The sequence below is a fragment of the Capricornis sumatraensis genome, unplaced genomic scaffold, assembly GCF_032405125.1.
Source record: "Capricornis sumatraensis isolate serow.1 unplaced genomic scaffold, serow.2 scaffold7, whole genome shotgun sequence".
Lineage (NCBI taxonomy): Eukaryota > Metazoa > Chordata > Mammalia > Artiodactyla > Bovidae > Capricornis > Capricornis sumatraensis.
Window position 1 is genome coordinate 6,187,034 of NW_027184618.1, and position 22,793 is coordinate 6,209,826.

Here is a 22,793-nt window from a genome sequence, read left to right on the forward strand (position 1 = left end):
ATCAAAATACAAAAAATGCAGTATCCCCAATTATGTGGTGATTTCCTAGGGTTCACTCTGAACTTCCGGGTGATGTTTAACAACAGTATTTCAATTAAATCATGGCATTTGAAAGAGGTTATACTTCTGGGGGTAGATTACATAAACACGCTTTTTGGGAGAAGATATGTTTGGAAAATAATAATGAATAATTAATTATTTCCTTAACATTTCTAAAATCACATAAAAACGATCATCTTTAATTGCCATTTCAATAAGTTTCCACACAGGGTATGTTACTATCCATGTATTAGTAACCAAAACACACACAGAACACACTTGTAACAAATATTCAGAATCAATTATTTTCATGAGTGAAACATCTCTGAGACTTTAAGATTCATGTTTGAACATACAGTACTGCAATGCTGGCTACATAAAATAAATAGAAAGTCTTTTTGAGAGGAAGCTCAATCATCAGAGGCTGTATTGCATTTAAGGATTTAACACTGTCTATATACAGAAAAAAAAGCAATCCAATTAGAAATATTTCATGTTACTGGAGCTCTCTTTTTAACATGGCAACATTTAGCAGCTTACCATTCTGACATTTAAAAATCAACAGGAAGAGTGCTACTCTTTTATCCTTTGGTTCCCAGTGAAAAATAACTCAGTAATAATGCCTCTGGTTTTCAGTTCCTCTTGAATGACATTAGCAGAGATAAACCTGATACTTTAGCTGAAATTTGGCAGACCAAGAAGTGCACCGACCGCTCCAAAATATCCCTGTATAATTTAAAAACAATTATTCATGTAGTGCAGCTTTAAATTAGCATGTACTATTAACCATTATTAAAAACACATGTTTGGTATAATCTACTAAAGAACATCAATTCAGAAAGGATGGCTTCCTTGGAGTGTGAAGAAAGGTAGTGGCTACAATGCAAGGAACAAGGGGTTTTAAGCAAAGGTGTATGTTCTGTTATCCTGAAGATTTCAAGGGCATTTATGATCGTAATCAAACATCTTAACAGCTGACAGGCAGCTGGATGGATGCTTATGGGATAGAAGAACAGACAACTTATTTTTCTTAAAGCTTATTTATTGGCTGCTGCTCCACACAGCTTGTGGAATCCCAGTTCCTTGATCAGGATCAAACCCATGCCTGTAGCAATGGAAGCTCAGAAGCCTAACCACTGAACCACCAGGGAATTCCCTAACTTTCTAACAAAGGTTTATACACTTGAAGAAAAAAAAAAAAAGAAAGCTACCAATCTGTTATCAGCTATTGAAAAAAAATTTTTTCTTAAAGCCTGTATTCTCAAGACATAGACCTTTGAAACACATACACAGTGACTTCTAGATACTAAAGCTTCCTGGACTATTACTGCAATTCTGTGCTCTCCTAGCTTTTCCTAAGAAAGTTCCTTGGGCTCTGCTTGCCACTCCGACAGCACATGGCATGCCAGGTGGACCCGCACAAGAGTGCCCGTTCTGACCTGTATAGCAAGAGTATGGCAATGACACATGGAAGCTCATGAGAGCAGAACAGATACTCAGAATCTGTATTAAGAAGATGATTAATAAAGTATCTAACTGATCAGAAACAAACTAATTCAAGGTAAGTTTACATAATTCAAAACATTTTGTGAACTGGTATTTGGTCAGGTCAGAAATTAACTGGATGTAGTGAAAGAAAAAAAAAAAACCTGAAGCATGAACTCCAAAAATGTTAACAGTGGTTGAGGTTACCTCCGGAGGTAGGGGTGAGGTTGTGGTGGGAGGAATAAGGAGATTTTCATTACTAAATTATATATATATTTTATTGTTCATATTTAACATTTGTTCTCTCAGGGAGAAAAAACAAAACAATTTAACAAATCCACTAAGTACAAAAGCAGCCCCAGAATTTAATGAGCTCACAGATCTGACACTGTTCTCTCTTGGTCAGAACTGTGAGACTCTCATCCTAAAGGGTGGGTTTCAGTGACCCCCACCCTCTAACGCAGCTGAAGTGTGGGAACCATACACTATCCAGGTAAGTCACATTTTTATACTTTACTTTAAAAGTACCAGGCAAGGAACAATATATGAAACCTGTATACAAAAGCATGCTATTAAAATTTACAAAACTTGATTTTTCATAGCATACCTCATGCTCCAGAAATAGCGCTTTCAGCTGACCTTTCGACCAATAGTCCAGTGCATATGCCAGAAGTTTCATTGAGAGAGTATTGACACGCAAAAAGTTTCCAACAAAGACAACTCTGTTTATTTTCTAAAAGAAAAGAAGAAGGAAAATAACTTGAAAAAAGGATTATCAGGTAGATTTTACAATACAATACAGAGGAGAGCTATATTTACAAATATAAACAATTACTACCATTTATTAGTGCCTTCTACATTCCTGGTATATGCCTTCATAATTCTGAACACTTAAAAAATTATTTCAGAAGAAGTCACTACACTTGTCAAAATTTACAGAATGTACACTAAGAGTGAGCTCAAAAGTGAACTGTGGACTCTCAGTGAGTATCAATGCAGGTTCACCAACTGCAACAAACGTACCAAACTGGTGCTGGACACTGATAGCAGGGGAGGCTGCGCATCTGCGGGGTCAAGGCTGAATGCGAACTCTGTACTTTCCACTCGGTTTTGCTGTGAACCTAAACCTGCTCTAAAAACTAAAGCCTAATCAAAACAGAAATGCTTTAGAAAGTCTCTAGCTGAATGATATAGAGACAGACTTGTTTTTGAAAATGGCTATAAATAATACATTTAGCAAAGAAAGTAATTTGGAGAAACATTACTGATGAGATAAAAGGAGACAAACCAAAGAAAGTATTTCAGAGGTGTTTAATTTTTTAAAAAAGCTGTAAACTTGGTCAGCATGTTGCAGTTTATGCTCAGCAATGATATGAGAACTTTATCTATAGCACTGGAGATAACACTGACTGGAATACTGGCATAGCCATCCAATCCCCAGGGTTCCAGCATTCTCTGTGCCCAGCCTAACCTATCATGTCACTGTCTAAGATTCTACTCATTAATTTGGTTCCTTAGGTACCTCTAAGATTAGAAAATCACTGATGGAGAAAGCAATGTTTGAATTTCCAGAACATCTGCATCTACTCTCACAGTAACATGTTGAGAGTACACATTTTTGCATACTGAATTTGTGAATAGTGTAAACTATGCCCTTAATTGGCTTCCCCAACGGCTCAATACAGTCTCTATACAGTCAGCAAAATCAAGACCGGGAGCTGACTGTGGCTCAGATCATGAGCTCCTTCTTGCCCAATTCAGACTTAAATTGAAGAAAGCAGGGAGAACCGCTAGACCATTCAGGTATGACCTACATCAAATCCCTTACGATTATACTGTGGAAGTGAGAAATAGATGTAAGGACTAGATCTGATAGACAGAGTGCCTGATGAACTATGGATGGAGGTTCATGACATTGTACAGGAGACAGGGATCAAGACCCTCCCCAAGAAAAAGAAATGCAAAACAGCAAAATGGCTGCCTGAGGAGGCCTTACAAACAGCTGTGAAAAGAAGGGAAGGGAAAAGCAAAAGACAAGAGGGAAGATACACCTATTTGAATGCAGAGTTCCAAAGAATAGCAAGGAGGTAAGAAAGCCTTCCTCAGCGATCAGTGCAAAGAACTGATCAGAGGAAAACAACAGAATAGGCAAGACTAGAGATCTCTTCAAAACAATTAGAGATACTAACGGAATATTTCATGCAAAGATGGGCTCAATAAAGGACAGAAATGGTATGGACCTAACAGAAGCATAAGATATTAAGAGGTGGCAAGAATACACAGAACTGTACAAAAAAGATCTTTGTGACCCAGATAATCACAATGGTGTGATCACTCACTTAGAGCCAGACATCCTGGAATGTGAAGTCAACTGGGCCTTAGGAAGCGTCTCTACTAACAAACTTAGTGGAGAGGATAGAATTCCAGTTGCACTATTTCAAATTCTAGAAGATGATGCTGTGAAAGTGCTGCACTCAATATGCCAGCAAATCTGGAAAACTCAGCAGTGGCCACAGGTCTGGAAAAGGTCAGTCTTCATTCCAATCCCAAAGAAAGGCAATGTCAAAGAATGCTCAAACTACCACACAATAGCACTCATCTCACATGCTAGTATAGCAATGCTCAAAATTCTCCAAGCCAGGCTTTAGCAATACGTGAACCATGAACTTCCAGATGTTCAAGCTGGATTTAGAAAAGGCAAAAGAACCAGAGATCAAATTGCAAACATCTGCTGGATCATGGAAAAAGCAAGCGAGTTCCAGAAAAATATCTATTTCTGCTTTATTGATTATGCCAAAGCCTTTGAGTATATGGATGACAATAAACTGTGGAAAATTCTGAAAGAGATGGGAATACCTGACCACCTGACCTGCTTCTTGAGACCTGTATGCAGGCCAGGAAGCAACAGTTAGAACTGGACATGGAACCACAGACTGGTTCCAAACAGGCAAAGGAGCATGTCAAGGCTGGATATTGTCACCCTGCTTATTTAACTTGTTTGCAGAGTACATCATGAAAAATGCTGGGCTGAAGAAGCACAAGGTGGAATCAAGATGGCTGGGAGAAATATTAATCACCTCAGATATGCAGATGACACCACCCTTATGGCAGAAAGTGAAGAAGAACTAAAGAGCCTCTTGATGAAAGTTGAAAGAGGAGAGTGAAAAAGTTGGCTTAAAGCTCAACATTCAGAAAACAAAGATCATGGCATCTGGTCCCATCACTTAATGGAAAATAGATGGGGAAACAGTGTCAGACATTATTTTGGGGGGCTCCAAAATCACTGCAGATGGTGATTGCAGCCATGAAATTAAGACACTTATTCCTTGGAAGGAGAGTTATGACCAACCTAGACAGCATATTAAAAAGCAGAGACATTACTTTGCCAACAAAGGTCTGTCTTGTCAAGGCTATGGTTTTTCCGGCGGTCATGTATGAACGTGAGAGTTGTGCTATACAGAAAGCTGAGTGCCAAAGAATTGATGTTTTTAAACTGTGATTTTGGAGAAGACTCTTAAGAGTCCCTTGAACTGCAAGGAGATCCAACTAGTCCATCCTAAAGGAGCTCAGTCCTCAGTGTTCATTAGAAGGACTAATGTTGAAGCTGAAACTCCAATACTTTGGCTACCTGATACAAAGAACTGACTCATTGGAAAAGACCCTGATGCTGGGAAAGATTGAGGGCAGGAGGAGATGGGGACAACAGAGGATGAGATGATTGGATGGCATCACCAACTCAATGGAGATGAGTTTGAATAAACTCCAGGAGTCGGTGATGGACAGGAGGTATGGTATGCCACTGTCCACAGGGTCACAAAGAATCAGATACAACTGAGCAACTGAACTGAACTCAGTGATAAAGTGGTAAATGGCTCAGTGGTAAAAGAATCTGCCTGTAATGCAAGAGATGAGGGTTTAAGCCCTGGGTCAGAAATGGCAACCCACTCCAATATTCTTGCCTGAAAATCCCATGGACAAAGGAGCCTGGTGGGCTATAGGCGATGGGGTCACAAGAGTTGGATGTAACAGAGCAACTAAACACACTATTTCATGAACCTGTGACTTGGTGTCTTGTGGTGTATGGCCTTAATTACTGTTAATTCGTCAGTGAAAATGGACCTGTAAGAGCTAATAAAAAAGGTCCCGGATTACTGTTAGCCCCCCAAAGTGAAATATTTCCCAACTCTAGGTTAAAACACCTGCTAGTAGCTCCCTCAACTAACTTACTACACTGTTATAAAGAAACTTAAAAGACAGAATTCTGATTTTAAATTTAGAATAATTCAGAGGATTAATTCAAGCCTTTGCATAGTTGTCCTCTCTCCTGGAGCCTCCCTATCCCCAAAGATCTACACCCACGATTCTCTCACCTTCTTCAAATCTTTGCCTAAGAGTCACATTTTCAACAAAGGCTTCCTTTAACTACCTAATTACTTAGTAATTTGTCCCCTGCCAGTCTTCGGTCTACTCATAATTCTCTTTAACCTGTTTAATTTTCTTTCTTTTTTTTTTGCTGCACCTGGCATGTAGGATCTCAGTTCCCTGGCCAGGGATTGAAACCACACTGCCTGCAAAATCTGCCAGGAAAGTCCCTAATTTTCCCTTTTTAAAAAATAACATTTCCTACCTAATACTAAGCAATTTACTTATTTACTGTTATCACTAGAACAGCTGTAAGCTTCACAAAGTCAGGGATTTTTGTTTTCTTCACTAATTTACCTCAAGTGCCCAGAACAATACCTGGCAAATGATACTCTGCAAATATTTATTCAATGAATAAACGAAAGAGTGAACAAATGAAGAATTCCTTCATAAAGTACAATTTCCAACTCATTTACAACATATTTGATATTTACAAAAACTAAATGGGCATATACACCTACTACATGAAGACAGAATTGTACAATCTTCTTTAAATAAAAATAACCCAACTATGAGGTAACTCCAGCAGTACATGCTTTTTGTAAGAACCCACCACTCAAATGTCATGTGAAGAGCAAGCCTCAGTGCCTTCATAGCCCTGTACAATGCTGCTTGATCCATATGCAACAAGGCAGCACTGTAAAGAAGCCGAGGGCAGCAAGAAAACCTCCAAGTGCGCCACTAGTCAAACGCAACGTTAACAGGAAGAAAACAAGAAAACCCACACTTTCAATATTCAGTTGCTTCAAAATGTTTTACTGTTTAGGGGGAATCTCTGTTCTACAATTTCAAGATACTTAGGCCTTATATTTCTGAAAAGGTTTCTGGATAAATGTAAATATCTCTTTGTTCTAATTTCTGACTTGAATGATCTGCTACTTTGTTTAAATGAAGTATCACAGTTGGGTAGGTAACATATATACTGGTGTACCTTGGGATTTAATGGATTAAGAGATCTAAATCCTAGAGGCCTCCTTAAGAATCCTGCTACATGTACAGAAAACTCCAGCTCACATTTTTCACGTAATTAAAAAAATTTACCTCATTAACAGCACACATTCGTGCTATAGAACCAATGTTATTGGTGATAGTAACTAAAGTAGCTCTTGCTAGGTCTTCTTTGCTAACAGAGTCTCGCTTCTCCTTATATATCATATTCCCAAAACTGTAGAGAAATGAAAAACAAAATCAAATCTGCTGATTAACAAGCAACGTCTCATACATTTGGGAACTATAGCCTACAGGTAAGTCTACACATGTGCAAAATAAGGAATACATGTACAGTTACTTAATGACCCAATGAACTGCACACAGCAAACACTGGGAACAACCCAAACATACATCAAACTGATCGTCACACAATTGAATACCATGAAGCTATTCATAAAAAAGAGAGAGAAGGAAGGAGGGGACGCAGAAAAGGGAGAACAAAGAGGAAGATGGAGGCAGAAAAAGAAGGAGAAAGAGAGAGGAAAGGGAGCAGGCAAACAGACTAGGAGCTACTACTGTCACAGACGATACAACCACCCCTCTTATCCATGAAGGACTGGCTCCAGGACCCTCCCTGGACACCAACATCAATAGATGCTCAGGTCCCTTGTACAAAATGATGTAGTATTTCCATATAACCTATATATATACTTTACATCATCTCCATATTACGTAACACAATATAAGCACTATATAAATAGCTGCCTGGGCGCAGTAAATTCAAATTTTGCCTTTGCCACTTTCGGGACATATTTTCAATCTGAGGGTGGCTGATTGTGTAGGTACAGAACCACGGTAAGGGGACCGAACTGTATATGGTATGCTCTAAAATGCTATATAATGGTATTTTAATGTTATCTTCAAAGTTACCTTTTATAAGAGGAGGATAAGGATATATATTTGTATTTGCAAAGAGAAACACTGGAAATATACTCAAGAATGAGTAAAAGTTTCCTACAGTACACTGAGGGAAGACTTCGTAATGTAAATTTAATTTTGAAATCACACAGATGTTCAAAACTTATAACTGAACTGGGTAAAAGGAAGGCCCCTTACAACTTCGTGATACACTGCTTTCTAAAAACTAAGTAAGCAAGCTTAATCACAGTGTAAATGTTAAACTTACCTAGATGCTACAGCCCAACCAGGCAGACCAAATCTTTCATAATCTCCCCCGTAAATATCACGGACGAGTTTGTCAGCTTGTGTGCTGTCACCTTTCGATGCCATTTCAAGAGCCTCTTCAAAACTTTCACAGCCAGTCAACAAGCTACATAAACCCAGAAAGGTACCCCCTCCAAGGCTAAAGAAAACAAACAAAATGTGGTAAGTTGCGTTTACACACTGTATTCTTTCACCAATGTAAAAGGATGGAGCACTCACTTATTCAATTAAACACATGAATAGAAAACATTTACTAAACCTAAGAAAAATGCAAAGCAAAACCAAACTTATCAGATCAAAGAGTAAACCAAAGGAAAAAAATCCTGTTGTGGAAACGACACGATATGGACACCTTCTGTGTCTCATGTCTTCACCTGGTGCCGCACACTGTAACTGCTGAAAATGCACGTCTCTGTGTGCATGAAAAAGGAGCGTTTAAAAAAAGGTTAGCACCACACAAATTAAGAGGAAAATTGTAACTCTAAGTCAATACACAAACATTTATATGACTCTGAAATGAATACAATGAGATCATTTAAAGACAGAAATTAACTTGGTTCTAATACTCTTTGAATATGCTCATAAAATGAAATCACATTTCTCTAATCCTTAAAATAAAAACCTTTGCTCCTTTAATCTCAGCTCAATTTCTAACAGGTTGTACTCCTGAATCACTGTTGGAATCTAGTTAACAGACTGAATTTCTATCTTTTTGAATTGACTTAAGTAGGTAATACTTCCCTGTAATTCTCTGGCATAGAGTTACAGTGGAGATAGATTTTCAGTCACCATAGAAATAGAATACTAATTAAATTTAAGTACCATTCAAATAGGTGTACTATATTGCTGAAAGTTTTCCTGGGGACTTCCCTGGCAGTCCAGTGGGTATGACTCTGTGCTGCCAAAGCAGGGGCCGTGGGTTTGTTTCCTGGTCTAGGAGCTAAGATTTCACGTTATACCGAGGCCAAAAAATAAAGTATTCTCCACTCCCACACCCTCACTGCCATAAAACAACCTAATTTAAGAATCCTAAAATCTATCTTCCTCAAGTTTCCTTAAAAGCTGATAAAGTACATACTAGAATCATAAGGTAAATTTAAAAATCTCATTTCACATCTGTATTTCAGGTATTACAGAAAAGAAAGTGAAAGTTGCTCAGTCATGTTCGACTCTGTGACCCTGTGGACTGTAGCCTGCCAGGATTCTCTGTCCATGGAATTCTCCAAGAAAGAATACTGAAGTGGGTAGCCGTTCCCTTCTCTAGGGGATTTTCCCAACCCAGGGACTGAACTGGTTCTTCCAAATTGCACTGCAGGCGGATTCTTTACTATCTGAGCCACCAGGTAAGAGCTCATGTTAAATTCATCCTATTGAATTAATTACAAGGCTGCTAAATACTTCAACTTAAAAAAAGAGAAACAACTATTCTTTCTGGCTACACTGGGTCTTTGCTGCTGCGTGGGCAACACCACAGCGGGGACAGCGGGGTCTACTCTCCAGCTGCGGTGCACAGGCTCCTCACTGTGGTGGCTGCTCTTGACGCAGAGCATGGGCTCTGGTGCGCGGGCTTCAGTAACTGCGGCTCCCAAGCTCTAGAGCACAGGGTCAATAACGTGGTGCAGGGGCTTAGGTGCTCAGCAGTATCTGCGATTTCCCCAGATCAGGGATCAAGCCCATGGTTCCTGCATTAGCAGCTGGATTCTTTACCACTGAGCCACCAGGGAAACCCCAAACACTCTGTACTTTAACTATGAATCAAATAAGCATGTGGTAAAACTTAGGCTTAAATATATCTATATAAAAATGAGAAAAATGTTTTGGAAAATAAAAGTATTATTGGAATCATTCCAGATAAAAATTCACGCTTCATTATGGAAATTTTAATGACAACTGACACTAACCAAATGCAAACATTTCATGATTTTAGTTTAAGTCTACACACATGCCTTATAAAACAGCACTATCTGCAACACTGTAGCATTTACTTACGTATCTACATTTCTAGCTACTGCACAATACATTTTTTCTGATGAAGCTACCATATGTATAGATAGATAGACAGAGATAGATTTCACAGTTTCTAAGAATAAAACAATATGAATGCTGCTCTAAGAACAAAAATGCTACCACCTTGTTCCGGTTACTCGTTTATAGTTGTCTTTGGAATGGACTGCTAAAATACTGACTCCCGAACCAATGTTCACTACCAGGAGCGGATAGGGATCATCCAGGTTAAAAGGCATCTTTTGGCACCTCTCAGGTTCTGAGGCATTAGCAAAATAATAGCACTCTGCTTGTCCATTGAAACTGACAGAATCTATATACAGCAAGCCCTTCACAAGGCAGTCAAGTTCATCCAGTTTGTGCAGGTGGAGGTTTCCAATCTGTAAACAAACCCCAAAAGAAGTTTTATAAAGTGAACAAAGGATAGCACTCAAAATACTTAACTATATAATTTTCATGTACTTCACAGAACTTCAAAACCAGCTACAACCCCAGCGTTTTTATTTGTTTTCTTTTCGAAGAGATTTTGAAGCCCCAAAATCTCTCAGGGGCTTCATTTAGTCCAGTCGTTCTCAGGCGTGGTATACTTCTAGAGGCATTCTGGAAATCTGTCGGGACATTTTAGTTTTCACCAAGATGGGGAGGAGGGAAGAATCAAACTAACATTTAGTGGGCAGGGACTTGGGTGGGGTACCAGATATCTGGAGTGGGCGGACAGTTGTGCAAAACAAAGAATTAACCCTTTTTCTGCATTATCTTTGAACATTCTGACATGTTTTTGTTTAGACAGTAGTAGGAAAATGTTTTTGATAACCTGAGCCTATGTAAACCAGTGTTTTATCTATCTATGTGTGTAAATACACGGTATTTTTTACACCGTTTTAAATACATCCTAAATTTGCAAGGAATGCAACCGTCATATAAACTAAGAAGCGTTGCACTTTTGTTTGGAACTTTATCTTGGGTTGTCTAGCATCTTGGAGAGTATATCCCAATAGCAACACCACTTACATATTTGATTCTCCAATAAAACATGCTGTATCCATCTAGCATGTGTGGCTTTAGAAATTAAGATCTATGTACAGGCATAAGTGGGTGCTCAGTTGCTCAGTCCTGTCCGACTCTTTGTAATGGCAAGGACTACAGCCCACCAGCTTCCTCTATCCAGGGGATCTTCCAGGTGAGAATACTGGAGTGGGTTGCCATTACCTTCTCCAAGGGATCTTCCCAAACCAGGGATCAAACCTGTGTCTTCTGCGTCTCCTGCACTGGCAGGATTCTCTACCACTGAGCCACCTGGAAAGCCCGAATCTATGTCCACACAAGCATCTAAATCTAACTACTTCATTATGCTCTCTCGTGTGACCCTACCAGAGAATCTACCTACTTCTACTTACCAACATACAAAATTAATCAGTTATACCTTAATTTCCTATCTCTATATTATAGTTTTGGTACTAATGTGAAATTATTAAATTCACTTTTGATTAGTAAAGAGTAGATTATATTTGTTATAGAAGATCTCAGCTTTGATAATGCTTTCCCATTCTTTAAGGACTTATCAGGTATCACTCCTGAGGATACTTATCAGGTATCCTCCTTGAGTTTCCATGGCATCTCTTTTCATAGCAATAGTATTAATTATGATGCACTGTACTTCTATTTGTAATTCACTTAACCATGTGGTCCAGAAAACTGAACTCTTTGACAGCCTAGTCTGTGTCTTATTCCTAGCTGAGTTCTCAGTGTCTAGCACAATAACCTAACAAATACTAGATGCTCAAATAATAGCTTAGTAAATGACTGAACACCAACAAAAACAAATATTATAAAACCTCATCACTAGAAAATACTAATATTTCTTTTAAGAAAAATTAGAACTCTGTAATTTGGATACCAGTATTTCCAATGGCTTGACAAGAGGTGGCTTCAAGGACACTCCTTTTGGCAAGAATACTGGCAACCATTAAGTATCACACATCCAAACAAACTGGTTTCAAATTCATGAAATTTATGGTCAGATTACTCAATAAACTGAATACAAATCAGTACTACTCATAAAAATTTTTAGTAAAAATGTATAGACTTTTAAGCTCCCCCAAACTACAAGGTATTCACTTCTGTGAGCCACATAAGTGATCACTTATGCTCTATTAATAGATTTTTCTTACATGAATTTGAGAAATTCACAGGCGTATTTAAATGGTCTTCTTTCACTTTTCACTTTCATACACTGGAGAAGGAAATGGCAACCCACTCCAGTGTTCTTGCCTGGAGAATCCCAGGGACGGCGGAACCTGGTGGGCTGCCGTCTATGGGGTAGCATAGAGTCGGACACAACTGAAGCGACTTAGCAGCAGCAGCAGTATGCATATTTTCAAGAAAAACAAATTTCAGTAAATCTAAGTATCAACTTTTTAATCTTTGTTCTAATGGGAAGGACTGGAAGTTTGGCAAACCACTAGCACAGAAATCAATGCTTGCATAATCCTCTTGCCACATCCAAATGACACCACCCCACCCCCCAACTTCAAGACTGGAATGTGGTGGGGTTGATGATATAAAACACAAGAAAAAAAGGGGTAACAGGAACTTCATTCAGGTGCCTATTAATCAAAACATACAGACTTCAGTTGGAGTCTGGGAAGATGGGTGTCTTTAGGAGAGATGACTAGATTAATACTCAAAAAACCATGCAAACACAGAATAATAATATGAAAATATTTCAAGCTCCATTTATATCTGGCTTTGCACACTACCAAATTCACTGGAGTCTATGTCTACTGTAACTTTGTAGCAGTTCCTAAGCTTACCAGATTTTACCAAATATTATGTATAACAGGCCCAAATCTGGCCTGTATGAAGGTTTTAAATGCTCCAATCAAAAGTCATGTAGATGAATGGATAAATAAGTTGTACATATTTACAATGGAATATTACTCAGCCACAAAAAGGAACGAATTTGATCAGCACAAGCTGGAATCAAGATTGCCAGGAGAAATATCAATAACCTCAGATATGCAGATGACACCACCCTTATGGCAGAAGGTGAAGAGGAACTAAAGAGCCTCTTGATGAAAGTGAAAGAGGAGAGTGAAAAAGTTGGCTTAAAGCTCAACACTCAGAAAACGAAGATCATGGCATCTGGTCCCATCACTTCCTGGGAAACAGTGGCTAACTTTATTTTTCTGGGCTCCAAAATCACTGCAGATGGTGACTACAGCCATGAAATTAAAAGACGCTTACTCCTTGGAAGGAAAGTTATGACCAACCTAAACAGCATATTGAAAAGCTGACACATTACTTTGTCAACAAAGGTCCACCTAGTCAAGGCTATGGTTTTTCCAGTGGTCATGTAAGGATGTGAGTTGGACTATCAAGAAAGCTGAGCGCTGAAGAATTGATGCTTTTGAACTGTGGTGTTGGAGAAGACTCTTGAAAGTCCCTTGGACTGCAAGGAGATCCAACCAGTCCATTCTAAAGGAGATGAGTCCTGGGTGTTCGTTGTAAGGACTGATGTTGAAGCTGAAACTCTAATACTTTGGCCACTTGATGTGAAGAGCTGACTCATTGGAGAAGACCCTGATGCTGGGAAAGATTGAGGGCAGGAGGAGAAGGGGATGAGAGAGGAGGATATGGTTGGATGGCATCACCGACTCAATGGACATGGAAGTTGGTGATGGACAGGGAGGCCTGGCGTGCTGCAGTTCATGGGGTCGCAAAGAGTTGGACACGACTGAGCAACTGAACTGAACTGAGTGAGGCAGATTAACCTAGAGCCTGTTTTACAGAGTGAACTAAGTCAAAAAGAGAAAGACAAATATCATGTACTAATGCATATATATGGAATCGAGAAAAATGGTACTGATGTATCTATCTGCAGGGTAGCTATACAGACACAGATAGAGAACAGACTTGTGTACACAGCTGGGGAAGGAGAGGGTGGGAAAAACTGAGCGAGCTCCAGTGAAACATGTGCACTGTGCGTGTGCTGTCGCGTCTGACTCTTTGCAGCTCTATGGACCACAGGCTGCCAGGTTCCTGTCCCTGGGATTTTCCAGGCAAGAATACTAGAGTGGGTTGCCATTTCCTACTCCAGGGGATCTTCCCAACCCAGGGATCGAACCCGTGTCTCTTGCGTCACCTCCACCGGAAGGTGGATTCTTTACCATGCCAATGTGAAATAGACAGACAGTGGGAATTTGCTGTACGACACACGGAGCTCAACCTGGTGCTCTGTGACAACCTAGAGGGCTGGGAGGGAGGCTCAAGAGGGAGTGGACATATGTATACCTATGGGTAATCCATGCTAATGTATGGCAAAAACCAACACAACATTGTAAAACAAATATCCTAACAAAAAAAAAAAAAAAGGCAAGTCAAGAATATCTATTTCCTCTGTATCAGCACAGAGAACCAGTCCAAGGAACATACCAGACAGAAACCAAGCCTCATATTTTAAAAACTGAAGAGAGCGGGTATCAATTTTTGCCTCTGAGTGAAATACCTACTGTGCGAAAATCTTTTTCAAACTTGTAAGCACCACCTCCTGTAGCACATAGCACCGTGTGTAATGTTGAGAAGTTTTTATCTCTTCCCATTTGGATAAAAGTAGGCAGGTCCTGGGTTGGAAATCTGATAAAGTGCAAGTTCCCTCTCCGGCCAAAAAGTGTTAAATCTTTCAGTTCCAGGTGTACATCCCGAATACCAGTGGATCCATACGCTACATTAGAAGTCAAATATTTCCGGATACTTTTTAAGCTCTCAACTTCTTCTTGTTCTTCCTCTGCTGTGATATCAATAGGTTCAAAATATGATAGCTTTACCAGAGTTCCCCCGATGTCCATGCCAAACCACGGGAAAGCTGTGGATAAAAAATAAAAATATATATCTTGATTTTGGAAATACAAATTAGGAACTAGTTAATTAGCCAGAAACTTTATTGACTGTGAACCATCCACTCAGTCAACTTATGAGGTAAGACACATCTTCCATGTACAACTCACCATTTTCCCTTCAAAGTATTACTCTGCGCATTTTCTAAAAACCCTGAAACCTAGGGTTCCTGGATCCCAAGGACCATTTAATTCTTGCTCCGTGACACCTAGAGGGGTGGGAGAGAGGCTCAAGAGGGAGTGGACATATGTATACCTATGGATAATCCATGCTGATGTATGGCAAAAACCATACATCACACACCTGTCACAGGTAGGCATCTCTTTTCATTTATTATATACTTATCATGTGCTCCAGGAGATTAAGACAAAAAATAGGACCAATTTTGTCTTACTACAGTAATATGTCATCACCTTTTGAAAATGTTTCTAAAAAGATTTTAATGTAATAAAATTGGTCTAGAATCATGTCAAGTAACCTAAGAGCAAAGAACCTTTTTTCTTTGCTCATTAAACTTAAAATAGGCTTCTTTAAGGGCCTCTGGTTAATGAAAATTAGCTGTTGATAACGTTGAAGGTAAACCTACCTGGAGACAGGCACACGTGGGTAGGTAGCATCGTCTGGACTTGGGACTTGGTACTCTTACTAACTGGGCTGTATGTATGACACTGGAAAAACCATCAACCTGTCAAAACCTTAATTTCCTTAAGGTCTCTTTGTCTTCTCTGGGATCTTAATCAGTATGACAGTGAATGAAAACTAATTTCATAGTTAAGATACATAGATTACAAAATGCCTAACAGCAGGTATTTAACAGTTCATTATGTATAGGTTCTCAAGGATAAGTAGTTCCCTCTAAAATTCTACTTTGTTTCTTAAGCATTCATATTTGCTTGATATGAGTGTACCATTAGAAACTGGGAACATCAATTCAATGAGAAAGGGTTCTATACATTTCTCTATACAGGCACTATGCTTTTGTCACCTATAGATTTGTATAAACAACTCAGATGCTGAAGAAACTAAATTTTCTCAGTTTTGTCAGGTGGCTAGCAATGGAGGCCATCTTAAATAAGTAAAAAAAAATAGAGTCAGCTCTTAAAGGAGGGGTAACTGGAGACGCTATAATGCAGAGCATGACGTTTTAGTAACCATAACATACAAACTAGAACATGATAGCTCCCTGCTTTTCTGCACAGAGATCCCTTCAGTTCAGCAGAGTTCTAGAATTTATTTCCTTTTGCCAGAGAAGCAATCACCATTCAAAAAGTATGGAGGAGGCAATCAGAATGCAGAAAATTTATGATCCACTCCTTTCATTCTAGTAAGTGATCTAATTGCCAGTGCCATTAAAGCAAATATTTAAGCTGGTTACTCTTGTCACTAACCAAAGTGAGAGGGAGAATGGCCACGGAATTAAACTTTATTTACTTGCAAAAAAACTACAAAGTTAAGTACAACCACAGGCCTACTGATAGTTCCAAGAGGTAAGAAAAATATCACTTTCTAAAGAAACCAGGAAAATCTCTCTATCAATAGCTTTGCTGCTTCTAGCCTAGGGACAGGTTAAAAGTAGGTTACAGTGCAAAAGCATCCTACTTGCTACATATAGCCTAAGCATTTCTCATTCTTTCGGGAATAAAACTCTCCACTGTCAAGGTGGGAAAAAAAAAAGAACCAAAATACACGATCTATAAATATAAATAACTCCTCTGATGATGGCAAACATCACCTTCTCCAGTCTTTGAGCATTTCCTAGAATCTCTCAAGATCTGTTTATGTGACCCTCCAAAAAACAGGAGTTTCTACTCTATTTCTGACCTAAGCCCAAGAGAACTGCTCTATCAGTCCCTCGTAACTAACAAAAATATCCAGAACCACCTTAAGCAGAGTGCTACCTACCAGGCAGATTATGTATGCCGAAGAAGAAAACTGAATGTCTTTTCAGATAATTAAAGAGAAGATATTCTAGCCACAAGGGCAGACTGTTTATTTCCAACACGCTGTGCAGGAGTTTCCTAGTGGCCTACTGGTTAGGACCAGCTTTCACTGCCTTGGCCAGGGTTCAATTCCTGGTTGGGGAACCAAGCAAAGCAAAAAGCTGCTTGGTGTGGCCAAAACTAACTAAATAAAGTTTGGTCTTTCGTTAAGCGTCGGTAAGGGTAGGGGAGAAGCATTAAAGAGCTATTTAATTGCGACTGGCCACATGCAGATTTTAGCCCAAAGGGATACTATGCCAAACTAGATTTAATTGTTCTTTAGCAGAAAGAGAAGGCAAAAGCTGAAAATGTTCAAAACATTAGTGGATTATTTTAAGGAACAAAATTCTAAACTGGATACGTGCACTAGTAAATTCCAGACATGGCTCAAGTTCTTGAATAAAAGGCATTTCACTCTTCCCAAGAATCATTCCAAATAAAAGTGCTGTTTTAAAACAGACTAAGAAAATAAACCATTTTCACAGCTTCAGTATTATAATTCCTCAGATAATCTTCAAAAGATATCCCCCGTTTTGATAAATTACTTAAATCTCAAGAGATATCAGAAACTATCACCTTCAACTGCACCTTACCATCTATTTGAAGTAATTCTTCCTAAGTAGTGACTCAGTTTATAAATAGGCCAAATTACACAGAAGCAAACAGTACACATATGCTACATACTTCCCTCTGGTCTTGACAGAACCTTCAGGTATCTGACTGCTTGGATCAGCAAAGCATGCATACAAACCTACACTGCACCACATTATAATATGTATATAAACAGGGGGGGGGCACGCAGGGAGGACGTACTGTACTGGGTCTTCACTGCGGGCTGTGGGCTTAGTTGTCCTGCAGCAGGTGGGCTCTTAAGTTCCCCAACCAGGACAGAACCTGGGCCCACCACAGTGAAAGCCCAGAATCTTAACCACTGGACAGCTTGGGAATTCCTTTATATATGAAACTTTTATTATCACCTTGTTAATCATGGTGCATGCCACACAGGTAACCAAAACAAAGGCTGACCCCTAACTTAGAAAAGTCATGTGAGCTGAGACACAGAGGACCACCACTGCTGAGATGTTTATTACCTATGATTTAAGTAAAGAGCACAAGTAAAGGTAAAGCAAATATTGCCAACGTTTTGGTTTTAGCAAAAGATTTTCATTAATGTTTCACTTCATCCTTCCCCTGGAGTTAAATTAATACACAATTTCAAATGCTCATCCTTTAGTTATACAATCTAGAGGATGAATTCCTTTTCTTCTTTTCTGCTTAAATACATGCATGTGGTTTATAAGCTGGTATATTATTAGTGATGTATCAAAAAAACCCCAACGTTTTCTAACACTTATCTAACTGTTAAGAAAGTGTGCTACACCAAAGTCACTTGCTTAACTGGTATGAGACACACACTATGCGTTATTAGTGCCCCTCTAAGGAATAAACGCAGCGCATGGACACAGTGCCTTACATACCAGGTGCTCACTAAAGTTATAATCAAAGAAAGAAGCCCTACACAAGAACTCAAAAACAAAACAAAATAAATATTTCTTTAGCTAACCTGAGTGGTTTGAAACATCAGAAATACTGTCCAGGGATTTCCCTGGCAGTCCAGTGCCTAAGACTCGGAGCTCCCAATGCAGGGGGCAAGGGTTCCATCTCTGGTCTGGGAACTAAAACCCCACATGCTGCGCAGCTTGGGCCAAAAAACAAAGAAAAGAAATGATACTTTCCAGATATATATATATGTATGTATGTATTTATCCACAACAGTTCATAGTTGAAATACTTTCTTTGCCACCGCACAAACACAAGATGTTCTTTATTTTTATTGTAAAGAACTGAGCAGACAGTAAAGTCATCTTCCGCATATTAGAAACTGGAAATGTTATTTCAGGCTTCTAAATCATATTAACTGACTTTTTCAGCATAATTAGTGGTCTCACAATGTACCACAACGTAGTAAGAAGTAAATTACTTCTAAAAAACTAGGTGACTTATGGTTGCCAGGGAAGAGGGAGAGGGATTCCTAGGGAGTTTGGGATGGACACATACACACTGCTATATTTAAAATGGATAACCAACAAGGATCTACTGTATAGGGCATGGAATTCTGCTCAATGTTATGCGGAAGCCTAGATGGGAGGTGGGTTTGGGGCAGAATGGCTGAGCTGCTCTGCTGTACACCAGAAACTACCACAACTTTGTCAGTGGGTTATACCCCACTACAAAAAGTTAAAAAATAAAATTTAAAAAAAAACACATAAAAATAGGTATTAGTCCTCAACTTGTTTATTTTATAAACCCTAAATTATCATCTTTGCTAAATATGAAACACCTTTGACAGAGATGGTATCCACACCTGATTACAAGTTTGCCCAATCTAAGTAATCAAACCGTTGTTGTGGCAAAAATAAAATACCACAGGGTCAGAATATATGCTTGTCATGGTTAAACCCACTTTCCTAAATGGAAATTCTAAAACAAGCTGAGAAAACCTATGTGTTGAAGGAAGATGTCCAACTGTTCTACTTTACAGTATCTGTTTAAGATTCATTTGATTTAGCAAATGTTAAATTAGAAGTGTTTCTATATTACTGTCATTAAAGCCTTCACATCACTATTTTATACACTGATGAAGGAGAACTCTTTATCTACCATTCTTTTAAAAAAATCATTGTTTAAAAACTGTTTTAGGGGACTTCCCTGGCGGCTCAGTGGCTAAGACTCTGCACTCACACAATGCAGCAGGCCAGGTTCAACCCCTGGTTGGGAAACTTGAGACCCAGCTGCAATTAAAGACCCAGAACAGCCAAATAAACATTTAAAAAAAAACAAACGTGTTTTAGTTGGCAGAAACTACCAGATCAGAAAGGTTTGTGCTTCCTTAAGTATGCAGACTATGCCCTACAGGTGCAAAAAAAGAAAAAAAAAAAAAAAAAAAACCGCAGGACTATGAGTCAGGAGCCCGAGGGCATCCAACCTCATTTATCATATAGTAGGTCGATGTAGCCTCGGAAAAGTTACTCCGTTGCCCTGTAAGTTCAATTTCCTCAGCATTAAATTAAAACTAAATTATCTCACATTTAAATGACAATAAGCAGATTTCAGAGTGCTTTGGAATGTTGACTCTCCACGGAGGTTTTCAAAAACCGGAGGGGCGGTAAAAGGCAAGATCGTGCTCCGTTTTTACAGCAAGAGATTTCCTAGAACTGTTAGGAGAATCACACGACACTGTAAAATGGCAAAATTCCAATACAATTCTAAGACAGAAGCATGCATCTCGTATTCTTAGTGGCCCTGAAGAATGGATTTCAAGTATGACAATCGCTGAGTGATTAAATAAGGCATTTATAGAAGTTTTAAATAGTCTAAAAATAAAACGAAGCAAATAAAAGCGACCTACTCTTTAAATATGGGGGAAAAAAATTTTAAGTACATGCTCTATAGTCTTAAAAAATCTCTGAGTAGTCACCAAAACATTCTTAGAGGTCTGCTCTGAGTGGCGGGAATACTGGTAGTTTTGCTCTTTTAACAACCATGAACTATTTGTCATTCTAAATAAAAGCACACTACGGTAATCACCCACCGGTAGGTTACACGCACGTGTGTTTAAAAGCTCTAATTATAACAACAGTGACAACTCCCGGGAACCGTGGATTTCAAAGGACACAAGCAAAAAAACTCAGAGATTAAAAAAAAAAAAAGTTATAATTGTCCCCGCGCAATTTGACAGCCGTGACCACCAGTTTGCAGCTTTACTTCAGAGGAAGCTGGGAGCGCCGACTGGTAGCTCTAATCTTGCCTGCCAAACCCCGAAACAAGAATTCCCGCTTGCACCTCCCAGATCTCAGGAGGAAGTGCGAGAAAAGGCCAGGGGGGCGGCAAGCTCTAGCCAGCTGAGCTTAGGGGGATGGGAAGAGAGCCTGGAACCGGGTGCTGAAAACATCCCTCCGCCCCCATCCCGCGCGCGGTGCCGGCGGGAGCAACCCGTTTCGAAGCAGGCCGCCCGGCCAAGGGCTTTCCAGACGCGGCCTGACGTGCTCTCCCAACCCGACGAACCCAAACCCCATCTTACAGGGTTTCTTGGCATCCTTGATCTTCATGGCGTCTGCCTGAGGGGCGAGGGGTAGCCTCTGGTCCGGCGCGCGGAGGGCAGTAGCTGCGACTCCAGAGATGGCTCTGGGCCGCGCGGGGAGGCCGGGCCGGTTCCTCCCCTCGGGCCGGGCTGGGCGGGCCAAGGGCGGGGCGGCGGCGCCTAAAGCTAGGCCCGGCCCAAGGGGCGGCCCCCCACCCCCGCGAGGGGCGGCCGGGACCGAGCAAGCAGGGGCAGGCCGCCGGCCTCGCCGATCCGGGGCCCTGCCGCCGCTCCAAACAAAAGGCCCCGGTCCTCTGAGCCGCCGCCGCCGCCGCCGCCGCCGCCGCCGCACCGAGAACCAGCCCGCCCAGGCCCAACTCCCACGTGATGCGAGCCCCCACCTCTCTCTGCTCTTCGCCCGGCTGCTGGGGATTGTAGTTTCCCGTGTGGCGAGGGCCCACTCTCAGGCTACAGTCCTGCAGATGTACTACAGAACCCAGGATGCATCGCGGGCCCTCTTCCGAGGCCCCTGCGCTTCCGGAGGTGGCCTCAGAGTGGTCCCAGAGGGAAGGGGGCGGGGCTTTAATCACGCCAGCGACGAGGCAACCAATGGAGACTGATGTGGGCGGGCTTCGGAAGTCCGACTCGCCAGCCTCGCCCCGCAGTGGATAGAGGAGGAGAAGGAACTCTTTGCTCGTGCTGTCATGGCAGTCCTGCAAGTTGCAGATTTCCCCTGGAGGCAGAAAATGCGGTCAGTGTGCCAGAGAAAACGCTATAAGTACAGGGCTCTGGAGTCGCTCTTTAAAAATGCCGGTGAATACATTTGTAAATTAAAGTCATTCACGAAGAAATCCGCTGGCTTAATAGACACTTCGAATGCTGGAGTTGGGATGATGATGATAGTAATAGTAATGGCCTTAACATTAATAAGTCCCATTTACATCAGTAACCATTCTACCAACAGTCATGCGCACTCTGCTAAGCACTTTTGGGGAATTATTTTAATTCAGTATCTTTGTGAAGTGTGTGCAATTATTTATCACTCATTTTGAAGAAGAGACGGGATCTGAGAAGTTGTCACTTGCGGAGAAGGCGCCCTTTGCTGTGCTTCCATGTCCCCTCAGCTCCCTTCTTCCAAAGGGAAGACTAACTCCCAGAGAAAAAAGGGCCCTTGTTTGCACTCCTTCCCCTGTGCCTTCTAGGTTCTGAGTCCTCTGGAATGGGGGGGGACAGCTTGGGGGGGAAGGTCTTCTCCTGGCCTCCCCTCCCCCAATTAGCTGATCAGGAATTTAGTGACTGTGGCAGTAACTGGTTTGAGAGTTGGCAATGGAGGACTGAGCCTTACTGCACCTTCTTTGTGGAGATTATGACAAGGATTGTGAATAAGACCTGGAGGGACACAAACCATCATTTAGGGAGCACATACGAAGAGCTAGCACTTTACAAGTTTCTTTTCTTACTTAAATTTTAACTTAAGTTTAATCCTTATCACCCTTTGAAATACAATGATTAAAAATTCAAACTTGTTCACTTCTTGGTTCTACAAATTGATTATAAATTTGGGCAAATTACTTCATCTCTTCGATTCTCATTGGGAATGCTGCTGCTAAGCTGCTAAGTCACTTCAGTTGTGTCCGACCCTGTGCGACCCCATAGACGGCAGCCCACCAGGCTCCCCCGTCCCTGGGATTCTCCAGGCAAGAACACTGAAGTGGGTTGCCATTTCCTTCTCC

At 40.5% G+C, this 22,793-nt stretch overlaps 1 protein-coding gene across 2 annotated transcripts; it reads right to left on the reverse strand.

Moving 5' to 3' along the window:
* Window positions 1-640: 640 nt before the first annotated feature.
* LOC138072346 (pantothenate kinase 3) lies at window positions 641-21,113 on the reverse strand. 2 transcript variants are annotated; one of them, XM_068963449.1, is made up of 7 exons: window positions 21,061-21,113; window positions 14,616-14,968; window positions 10,231-10,484; window positions 8,063-8,239; window positions 6,988-7,111; window positions 2,132-2,257; window positions 641-765 (listed from the first exon to the last, which is right to left on the reverse strand). In XM_068963449.1, the coding sequence occupies exons 1-7, from the start codon at window positions 21,086-21,088 to the stop codon at window positions 715-717; spliced, it is 1,113 nt and encodes a 370-aa protein (XP_068819550.1). In that variant the 5' UTR covers window positions 21,089-21,113; the 3' UTR covers window positions 641-714. The 2 variants fall into 2 exon arrangements, with proteins under 2 accessions (XP_068819550.1, XP_068819551.1); XM_068963450.1 differs by lacking the exon at window positions 8,063-8,239.
* Between the last annotated feature and the right edge of the window lie 1,680 nt (window positions 21,114-22,793).